At 41.7% G+C, this 12105-nt stretch overlaps 1 protein-coding gene across 1 annotated transcript in view; it reads right to left on the bottom strand.

Moving 5' to 3' along the window:
• Positions 1-12105, bottom strand: part of ADAM19 (ADAM metallopeptidase domain 19) — a 451105-nt gene that overhangs the window by 174370 nt on the left and 264630 nt on the right. The window contains exon 10 of the mRNA XM_086931224.1: positions 979-1063. Coding sequence (XP_086787350.1) covers positions 979-1063 — 85 coding nt within the window. The remainder of the gene's footprint in view (positions 1-978; positions 1064-12105) is intronic.

Below are 12105 nucleotides of genomic sequence, written 5' to 3'. Positions count from 1 at the left end.
GAGGAAGGTTAAGCACCACCAACCACCTGGTCTAGTTATGTCACCCATGCATTCCGTAGAAAGAGCAAGCCGACTCAATGTGCAACTGGACAATTCTGTTGCATCAGCCCTTTGAGGATGCGCGCCCAACAGGGCATGGAATAAGAACCTAGGTTTTTCGATATGCCCAGTCAGAGTGACACCAATTCAGCCGTACAAAACAAGCCTGATGGCTGCAGCCTCTGGCCCCCTAATATGCTGCTGTAGATGTAGTGATAGAGACGGTCCTCAAAGCATCACATCCATACTTACATACCAAGTACACAGGAACAGGCACCAACTGGGCCCATGTTCAATTCCACAGTGGAATCGCTCTTTGAAATCAGAGGGAAAAATATGAAAATCCAGCAACCTAATTACAAATGCCACCGCAACCAGGGACGGCTCGTGCAGGTGAGAGCGGTGGGGTGGAGGGCAGGTTGGGGGTGGACCTCGACAGACGACAACTAAGGAAATTTAAATAAATAATTAATTTCCCTCATTGTCGTCTGTTGAGTCCCCCCCCCCCCTCCACTCCCCACCGCTCTTACCTGCACAGGAGGCTGCTCCTGACTGCAACCCAGAAGCAGGGAGAAAAGCAAAATACTCCCCTAAAAAAGACAAAGCTCAGCAGTGACCTTCAAAGAATGCATGTGAAAACAAATATCAGTTGTCACGGACACAGTGTAGACAACATAGGAAGTGTCAGAAATGTGGGTTTTGCTTTATATATGGAATATGGAGACCGATTTTTTTTTAAGTAGGGTTGGGCAAGTGGGGGACTGTCACCAGAGTGTGGGCACACTTCATTTGGTAAGGACTGCGTTGCAGAAGAACAATGTTAAGGGGTACAACAGGGAGGTTTTGGAATAAGGAAATGAAGAAGGAGTTGAGAAGCAAAAATGGACCTCAGGGAACAAGGGCAAGTGCATAAAGTCAATGATCACAAATCAAGCTCACCATGTTCACCCCTCCAGACTGGTACACAGAGCACATTGCCAGCAGCGGAGCCAACCCTATGGTGGTGCCTTGGAAGGCCTGGCCTCTGGAAGAGCAAGAGACAGATTGCGTTATGCATGTAGAAAAGCAAGTTATCTTGCTAAAGTAGGTAGCAATATAGACGACTAAGGCAATATCAAGGTGACGGAAACAATTTGTTCATAATGAAAAGTTACGACAAAGACACTACTATGTAACATATATGTTAAAAACAAAAGGCCTCTAAGGGTGGATTGTCTGTATACCATGGTAAAGGCTGCAGTCAGGTATTTTATTATGTGACCTTTCACAGATTACCTTTGTAGGCAAATAATTTGATGTTGATTACTTTCTTTAACAAACTCTAGGTGCTAGAATCTCTTTGGAAGGCCTAACATGTTTAACCAGGCTCTTGTTATATAACAAATTACATAATATCTACATCCATAGATAAAATTATACATTCATATAGCTCTCTTCTTCCATTTCTCTGTCTGGGTGTCATTTACACTGTACTTTCATAGTCCATACATGGTAGCATATTGCATAGAGTAATGATTTAGTCCACATCCGTTTTTGGCTTTCTTGCTCTATGAATGACTCAATTTTCTGATCATGTGCATATCCACCAGAAAAATAGTGTGCTTTAGTGTCAGGGCTGGTAGTCCAGTTCTTTGTTTTCAATGTTCTTCTTTAATAGTCCCCCTTTCAATGGTTTGCTTCTCGTTTTTAATTTTATTATTTTAACTATTCATAAGACGATATTAGAGATCTTCAGGCCTTGCGGAGGTCCCTCATCCTTGCCACTCCTTTTATCTATAGTGCACCATATCCCATATGTCCATTTTCTCCACACCAGGTGACCATTATGGAATTCTGTTGTCCTTAGTGCATCATTGTTTTACCATTCGAAGACAGCCAAAACATTGGTTTTAAACATGGTGGCCATGATGAAACTTTAAGACAACAACAGACCATGTACAATACCACTGTAAACTGGATCCGCCCGCCTATCCGGATTTTACTTTATTAAGGTTCCTGAAGTGGATGTCAGAGTGCGTCTCCAACAGTGGGAACCTTGGAGCTTTGATTTCTACGCGGCCTCCCAGCCGCGGGAGATGCTGGATCCGCCCGCCGATCCGGCTTTTACCTCATAAAGGTTGCTGCAGTGGATGTCAGAGTGCGTCTCCAACAGGTGGGAACCTTGGAGTTTAGATTTATACGCGGCCTCCCAGCTCCGGGAGATGCACCAACCGGAAATTTGGGGCCACGGAGCTCCGAATAACGGAGTTTCAATGTGGAGGCATCCATGGAGGATTGACAAGCCGAATGTGGGAGTGGAGGCCCATTGGTGGGCTTGTAACGTCTTAGACAGCGGCACATAACTGAGGCACACACTACAAGACTCAGAAACCAACGCGGACTCATTCGAGTCGCCCTTTGGAGGGCTCATATTTTTAAGTGGAAGGTGTGGCCTCTATGACAAAATGACTGTCGCGCCTCTGAAGAGTGCAATGAGCACGAAACGTGTCAGGCGTGAATCAACAGGCATGCTGTAACTAGGACCACCAGCCCATCCGGCTTTTACCTCATGAAGGTTGCTGCAGTGGATGTTAGAGTGCGTCTCCAAGAGGTGGGAACCTTGGAGCTTTGATATATATATATATACTAGCAGCCCGTCCCGACGTTGTCCGGGTATGAATTGCTGCCGGCCAGTAGTATAGTGTTTTGGAGGATTTCGTTTTGATAGCATTTCTTATCTGTGACAGGCCGGTGAAACGCTCCGATTCACAGTGCACTGCTGATGCACTTAAGAGTGCGCGTTCAGTAGTGTGTGAACTCGAGTTTCCCTACTTTATTTTTCCTTGCAATATATAGCGCAAACTCGACAACATGACATGAGCACAATTTACATTACAGAAGAACACATTCATTTGTGGTAGGTACGGGGAGACAAAGCGATTTGCCTGGAATCACAGGATGTTGAGCTGATGCCGAGATTCGAACGTAGCTTTCCAGCTCTAAAGTTTGCAATTCTAGAACTTGTGGTGGGAGGTGTGTCTAAAAGTGTATGTCGGTGCTGGCCATCAATGAGAGAGACCTGTGCATTTTTCGAATGGGTGGTGAAAAAATATGTGTATGTGACTGGACATGTGGCCCGCCGTGCCACCAATGTACTTACCGGGGGAGAGTAAACACCCATTATTCCGCAACTTTCTTTCTGCATACCATCACTCCGCATACTTTCATTACGAAAGTACCATGACTCCGCAATGCCATTATAACGCATGGCATTACATTTTATATGCTTTTACCACGCATACATTTACAACGAAATTCGTTGTAAATGCATGAATGGTAAAAGCATGTTTTTTTAAATGTTTGGATAAGGTAAGTATGGGTATAGGGGTATATGTTTTGGGGTACTGAGGTATATGTTTTGGGGTGTTTGGGTATTTTTTTAGGGGTTCAGATATAGTTTTGGGTTATGGGGTACAGGGGTAGTTTTAGGGTTTAGGGATAGGTATGGGTTTTGGGGTACAGGGGTATTTTTAGGGTTCAGGGCTAGGTTTGGGTTTTGGGGTATAGGGCTATTTTTAGGGTTCAGGGGTAGGTTTGGGTTTTGGGGTACAGGGGTATTTTAAGGGTTCAGGGCTAAGTTTGGGTTTTGAGGTACAGGGGTAATTTTAGGGTTCAGGGCTAGGTTTGGGTTTTGGGGTACAGGGGTAATTTTAGGGTTCAGGGCTAGGTTTGGGTTTTGGGGTACAGGGGTATTTTAGGGTTCAAGGGTAGGTTTGGGTTTTGGGGTACAGGGTTATTTTTCGGGTTTAGGCCTAGGTTTGGGTTTTGGGGTACAGGGGTATTTTAAGGGTTCAGGGCTAGGTTTGGTTTTTGGAGTAGAGGGGTCTTTTAGGGTTCAGAGGTAGGTTTGGGTTTTGGGGTACAGTGGTATTTTTAGGGTTCAGGGCTAGGTTTGGGTTTTAGGGTACAGGGTTATTTTTAGGGTTCAGGCGTAGGTTTGGGTTTTGAGGAACGGGGTATTAATAGGGTTCAGGGCTAGGTTTGGGTTTTGGGGTACAGGGGTATTTTTAGGGTTTAGGGATAGTTTTGGGTGTTGGGGTACAGGGTATATTTATAGGGTTAAGATGGGTTAGTGTTTAAGGATGTTGGGGTATTTTAAGGAGTAAGGGTGGGTTAAGATTATAGGGTGCAGGGGTATTTAAAGGGAGCAGGGTGGGATTAGCACACAATATGAGACATGGCATGAAGGGCGGAAGGTACCACACACCCCCAGCACATGCCCACAGCACAACGCAGACACGCCCACAAGGGATTACTTTGCTGGCACGGTTCTTTTACCTTTTAAATGTATATGGTGGGCGTCTGCATAGCCTATGTCCTTCTGCTGCAACTGCCCTTTCCAACGCTGCATTGGGTGTTGTGATTGGTGCTGTGGTTACTGAGATTACCCGCCTCAAAGGTTTGGGATCTCTTTATTATATTAGTATGGATTGTCTGTTTTAGAAACTATTCCTTTCCACGATTAGGGCATATATTGCTGCTACAGTGATGTGCTGTCTATCTCACAATCTATCTACAGCTACTCATCTCCCTGCTTGGTTAGCCTTGGTATTTTGTTCCACAAAGATGTGTCATGAAATCAGCAAGATGTATTCTGCTAGGTCTGCTTGATGGAGATGTGTCTCCTGTTGAAAACAGATATCTGCCTCCAAGTCATATAATTCCCATACAGTGTTCATCCATTTGATAGGGTTCTTGAAATCCTTGACATTATTGGTTGTGGCTATTAGTGGGTGTGTCCTAGGCATCAACCAAGTGTATGCTGCCGTTCGCTATGTCAGGCCATGTATCTGTGCCCCTGTGAGTCATGTGTGGGCCTGTCTTGCTTCTCTGACTTGACTGGTTTCTACTCCTGTACCACCCACCCACCTCTAATATGTCCCCAGATTTTGAACATTTCCACCGTGAAAAGCAAAAGGGATTAAACTTTTTCCAACTCCGCAAGTAGTCCATTTCCATACTTCTAGTTTTGACTCGACACTTTACTCTCCACTTGCACCCTTACTTCAGTCGCTTGAGTTTAGTCTGTTAGTGTAGATTGGGATTAAGAGCCCTGTCCCCCCAAAGGCACTCCCCACTGGCATCATTCACCGCAATCCCCCCATACGCACACACACACACAGACACACAAACTACTTATCCACTGTCTGTCAGTTTCAGTATGTGCTTATCACACAGATCTTCAGTATTGTGGCTTCATCTCGCTCCTTTCATCTGAAGGATTGTTGTCTGCCTTCCAACTGGAACGTCACTCTTAGCGGCTGACCCCAGCAGTATTTGATGGCTTTTGATGTCAGAAAATCTGTAATTGGCTAAACAGCTTTTTGTTTTGCGATTGTGGTGGGAGAGAGTTCTTGAAAGAGTACTATCTTCCCCCTATTAAACAATATCGGCCCTCCCTGTCATGCTTTGGAAATTATATCTTCCTTTTCCACGAAGAAGTGCATCTGTGCCACTACATCTAGGAGCGGGGTTCCTGCTTGCGATATTGCAGGCTGTCTGTGTGCCATGTCTATTCTTTTTGGCTCTTTTATTCTGTCTAATATGGCATAATAGGGGCTAGAGCAATATTGCTGCAGGTCGGTGCAGGCTATTTTGCAGGGGATTCTGCAAATTTGATTTTACCTACAGCAATACTCCAGCTCTTCACAATTCCCCTGCAGAATGACATGATGTTCCTCGAGCACCTACATGCATCTTTGAAGTCGCATGTGCTAGTTTATTTGTAAAGGGTTTTGGGGGCACTTGTTCAGCCCTTTGATGTAACTGCGGGCATTGGGTGCATGGTATTCATTCTGCTGTACCTGCCAGTTATGCAAATCTGTGTGCACGACTCCAGACAGGGCGAACAGACGTTGTCCGGGGGTCCCCCTTTGCGCACCCGCCACCTTCAGGGCCCCTAATTAGCTGCACACAGTTCACCGCTCCTCCCCACGCTGGATGGGGTTTTTATGCATGCGGTACTTGTGTGTAAGCTTGTGTTTTTTTGTTTTTGGGCATATCGGTTTTCTCCGGGAGAATTTAAAAGTGCATTAGTTTGTTGGCAATTGAAAGGTTTGAACAGCTGTGTTGCTTTTGTTAATATTTACATTTTTGAGTTGCAATGTGTGAAGAAAGCGGAACCAAAAATGTATATATTTTAAGGAGTCTTGGTTTATTTGTAGACCTATATAGCACAATGTACGTATTTTCAGTCATTTACAACAACAAAAAGCCGAGAATATTTTTTTAGAGTCCTCGGCTCATAATTTTGCCTCTGATTCAGCTCTTCCCAAACTGCAGCTGGCCACAGTTGCAAATGGGCCGAGACTCAGCCGTGGATGCTGGCGAGGTCCGTACATAGCTGTCCTCAAGTCACTCGTGGCATCAGCCAGTCTGGCCTGCTTACGCTTCCATCATTTTGCATTCTGGGGCCTGTAGTCTACTGTTTATCACTGATTTGCACATATAGCTGTGGCGTAAGACGCCAGTACTGGCTGAATGCGTCACATGTCAGGGGGCGCGAGGCAGCCATAATCGATGCAAATGGGAGACGTGGGTGCCCCAGCCACCGACGCTTTTCTGCATCTCTGCACTTTCAAATGAGGGCGCATTTTAATGTTCGAAACCAGGAAAGCTGCACACAGTTCACCGCTCCTCCCCACGCTGGATGGGGTTTTTATGCATGCGGTACTTGTGTGTAAGCTTGTCTTTTTTTGGTTTTGGGCAGCAAGGCTCCGGGAGAGCAAGATACTTAAAAAAAAAAGTCGACGTTTTTGTTATTTATTATTTTGGTAAAAGCACTCACTTGTCCGCAGGATTTTAGGACGGACGATCCTCCCTCAGCCTGAGTTCCTCGCCCCTGTCCGCTGCTCCTCGACCTCCTCCGGCTCCTGTCCGCCACTCCCCCCCCCATGATGTCAGCATGCACGTTCACATCGTTAGCACACACGGCCGGCGCTACTTCTTAGGGACTACTTTTTTTATTGTTTATTTTTTAAATAACATTTATTTATTTATTTTTTATAGCCTATGTCCTTCTGCTTGCCCTGAGGTTTTCTAAGATGTCTTGGGTGTTCAGATTGGTGGTGCACTTTTCAAGTTTACCTGGCTCAAAGGACACAGTTCTCTCTTTATAATAGTAGTATATATATATATATATATATATATATATATATATATATATATATATATATATATATATATATATATACGGGCCACTCTATGGAAATAGTTGATATATATATATATATATATATATATATATATATATATATATATATATATATATATATATATATATATATATATATATATATATATATATATATATATATATATATATATATATATATACGGGCCACTCTATGGAAATAGTTGATAATGCAGTGCTTTATTTGTCAGAATACATAGAGCAAACAGTCACTCCTTGGCCAGTGCCCAGCATGGCGCGTTTCAACCGTAACCTCAAGCTTTTTTTGACGCGCTAATGATTGAGAAACATTTAAACATTGACAAATAATCATACATGTAAGCAATTAGACTCTTGCTCTGTGAACATAAATATAGAAAACAGACTGTTAATTCAAATGCATGTAATGTTACATTGTAATGAGTAAATAAATAGCTTAAAACCACTTTTAAAATATATAAAAGGGCTTTATAGAAAAGGGGTATTTGGAAGACAAGATCTCATTTATCGGCAATGGAGAACCGGAAAAATGTAATACATAGTGCATTAGAATACTATCATATTGACAAAATGTTCATATGGTCCTAGATCCAATTCTATCATAAAAGCGGTACGAATACAAATTTAAACAATTACTCACAGTGCAAGTTTTCAAAGTGCTGTTGCTATTATTGCACAAGACTCATAAAGTGCTAAATGCTCAGGTGCTAAATGAAAAAAAGTGCTAGTGCAAAATTGTGTAAAAGTTCACTAATTCAATGTGAAACTAAAATTTCCGGAGCCCCGGGAAAGCCCACAACTTTAAAAGAGATTAAAGTGCGAGTGCAAGAGCGGACAAAGTAAACATTCAACAAGCAGCAGAGAACAATAAAAATACAGAGACAAAATAGAAAAACCTTTTAAATGGAACATGATATACTAGCAATTATGTGTATGTATATATATATATATATATATATATATATATATATATATATATATATATATATATATATATATATACGTGTTTACACGTGGGCTGGTGGGAGGGGCATGGTCTCATCGGCACACCTGGTTTTAATCGTGTTATACACTGGATGCGATTTATAGATGATGTGTTCTGCATATGGGAAGGTGATGAACAAAGTGCTTCAGATTTTGTTAATGCTTTGAATCATAATCAGGAAAATCTTTTTTTCACCTCCAGCATAAGCAAAGTAAAAGCAGATTTCTTAGATGTACACATCACCATTGATAACAACAAAGTAACGACATCGCTTTTCCGCAAACCAACGGCTGGAAACAGCATATTGCATGCTAGTAGTAAACATCCTAAACTTGTAATTGCCAATATTCCATATGGTGAGTTGTTGCGCATTAAAAGAATTAGCAGCACTCCCGAGGTTTTTGAAAATGAGGCAAAGACCACGATTACCAGACTTAAAGCTAGAGGATACAATGATGAGATACTTCAAAGTGCATTGAGACGTAGCCGAGAAAGATCTAGGGAGTCTCTGCTGAAATCTCAATCACAAGAGTCAGATAACGATAACAGCACTCCTCGCTTAATTTTATCTTACAGTAAACAGAAAAGGCAAATCAGGTCTATTGTCAAGAGACATTGGCCAATTCTTATGACCGATGGGTTCTTTAATGATACACTGTCAGCTACACCGACAATAACCTATAAAAAGTCTAGATGCATGCACAACAGTTTGGTGAAATCAAGTCCAGAGCTAGGTGGTGTCAGCACCTGGCTGAAACAGAAAGACGGTTTTTACAAATGCTCAACTTGTAGGGCGTGCAAATTTGGTATCAACACTACGCACTACAACACGCCTTTCAGTCAAGTCAGTAGAGCTATCCGAGGTAATTACAACTACCACAGTGACTTTGCAGTATATGTTCTGACGTGCACCTGTGGCCTACGGTACATAGGCAGTACCAAGCTGCAGGTGCACGTCAGGATTCTACAACACCTACGTACAATAGTCAACAATGATAGTGCATACCTTGTAGCTCGCCACTTTAGATCAACTCACAACAACGATCTAAGCAATTTGACATATTTTGTCATTGATGCAGTGGCACCTCTCAAACGAGGGGGTGATAGAGAAAAATTACTGAGAAAAAAGGAGACTGAATACATAGTGGAGCTAGACAGTAAATACCCGAATGGGCTCAACACCACAGAAGATTTACATCACTTTCTGTAGTAGTTCATTTGTACATTTATGCATGTGTTTTCAGTATTTTGTTTTCTGTTGAGTGAGCATTATTTTATGTTTCTATCATTTAGGGATCTCCAGAACTGAATCTCATAATGAAGTTTGAAGTTTGACTGGCCCCTGGTACACCACGGGTGATTAAGTTGTTTAAGAAATCAACTATCATGAACTCATTAGCTGAATTATTTCACCCGTTATTGTTGTGTAACCAGACGTAACTATGTAAATATTGTTTATATTTACTCTAAGGAACTTTCTTCTCTTTTTTCTATTTTCAATGTATATGCACATTTTTTATTTATTTAGGACTTTGAACATAAATTGATTAGGTCAATCACGAATTCACAGGGTGTATTTTTTCTCTGTTTCCTTGAACATTCACTTCTCCTCCGATAATTTGTTGTAGGAAGACTTTTTCTTTCTATGTCTAAGATTCATTACTGATATTTAAACAGTTATATGATGGGAATGCAGGGTCACTAGGGCACTTACAATACATTATGAATTGTAGCAACTACGTTGCTTATATCTTATACACGGTTTAGAATTGTTCATAGGATGTTTCAATAATAGCCAGGTACTTTTTTGATACACATAAGGCTGAATATAAAATCTTTGGTCTTTTGTATATAGGTGGAATGTATGTAATTAGTGTAAATAGGCCTATATTTATTTGTATATACATTGTTTAATCGGTCTTAGATATAGATGGGTTATAGTTATGAAATTTTGTTTTCTGGCCACGTTATTTGATCGTGTATGTGATATAATGAGATCATGCATTCATGCTGTAATATTGTTTTTGTGCCTTTGTTGACCCCACTCTGCATTTATGCGTTGTATTACATAGTATTTTGTTTATGTTCCTGGTATTAGCACGTGACACATTAGAGAGGTGGAGCATCACTACAAAGTAATGTATTTAAATAGTCAGCTGACCAGGTGTATGGTGTGTGAACAAGAGCACTTGTTGCTCGAAACGCGTCGCCTGAGAGGTTAATAAATCTACCTTGCCGACAGCCTGGGGTCCGTGTCTTTATTTCGCCGTGTCTCGGAAGTGGTGAAGATTCGTGGTAGGTATATATATTCATCAGGTCTTTAATTGATGAATCACCACTGTCAGGCGCGTTTCGGATACCAAGTACCCTTGTTCACTGGCGGAAACGCAGTCCGCTTTCATTTTAATATGCTGTGTTTTTTTCTCGTGTTAGTGATGCTGTTTCCCCCGGTCACATGGTGCGATAGACATGGAAAAAACACTTTACAGTTGAGGCTTTCTTAGCGGTAAATACACTAAAAAGATGGGCATATTTGATAATATTTGTCTGTACAACTTATGCTCCACATCATACATAGTGAAAATAATAAAATGCTTAAATGCAAGGTTTTGTCTCAATACATGATACAGCAAAACCAGGCTTGTGTTAAAATGTTGCAACAATTGCAAAGATTGAACATTAAAACCCACAATATTATAAATATATAAATAAATAAATATATAGATATAAATACATATTATACAGTCATGTTGTAAGGCCTGTGATTGCTGAATACATTATTGTGCAATGGACAGATGTCATACTGGATTAAATTCCTAATGGTCCAGTCTAAGCATTTCTGACTGTATAAGTACCATAGATGTGCTGTTCGTACAGAGAGTTTGCTACGAACGAATGCCCCTTAATACAGAGCCACAAGTATAATAACCTGTAAAGTGCATAATGTGCAGTACCTTGATTTATGTGCAAAAATAGTGCAAATAAAGTGAATATGTGCTAAAAGGGGTTAAAAGATGTACACATCAAAGATGAAAATGTGTATATTGTAATTTATAAAGTTAAAAACAACAGGTTTTAGGGAGTTTTGGGAGAATTGGAAAAGCAAATGTACAGTACGTGAATGGAGAGTTTTAGACTCTGTACTCTATTGACTTAGCTCATTATTAGGATTGTTTTGCTGCAGGGTAGGATTTTTACAGGAAATTGTGCAAATCTGTGTTGTTAAGCCCTTTAGGGTGCTTGCTGTCAAGTTCAAGGATGAACTTTGACTCCAATTTCCTAAGTGCCTTTTCCTTAGTCGCCCCCCTAGGGTTGTTTGGAATGGCTGCAATGACAAAATATTTTAGGCACTTCAAGTCATTGTCATGGACTGCTCTAAAGTGCCTAGCCACTGGGTACGCCGTATCATTGTTTACAAACGCTCTCAGATGTTGGAGTATTCTGACATGTACCTGTAGTATATATATATATGTACGCTCCTTTTCCTGACCCTAAAGATTGAGCAGCACTCCAACACAGGACCAAGGTGGCAAGCCTTTATTTAGGAGTACAAGTGGCAAGCTGCAGGCAGTTTCAATCTGACAGCGACAAGCCCGACCTGCCTGACGCGTTTCAAAGGTGTGTCCCTCTTCCTCAGAGGCAATCGCGGTTGCAGGTGTGCTCCGGTTCCTGTCCCCATATGCCTATTTAACGCCCCTAGATGAGCGGGTCAAATGTCCCATGGCATCATGGAACTTGTGGTCCCAGCCAATCCAACCACTGATGGTGCACTAATGTTCTGTCCTTTTCAAGCCCACAGATGGGCCACCGCCCACAGCGTCCACTTTAATCCCTGGTCTGTGCTCCACAGTGACGGCGTAGGCATATATCC

Source organism: Lissotriton vulgaris, chromosome 7 (assembly GCF_964263255.1).
Source record: "Lissotriton vulgaris chromosome 7, aLisVul1.2, whole genome shotgun sequence".
Lineage (NCBI taxonomy): Eukaryota > Metazoa > Chordata > Amphibia > Caudata > Salamandridae > Lissotriton > Lissotriton vulgaris.
This window is presented reverse-complemented; position numbering and strand designations above follow the sequence as displayed.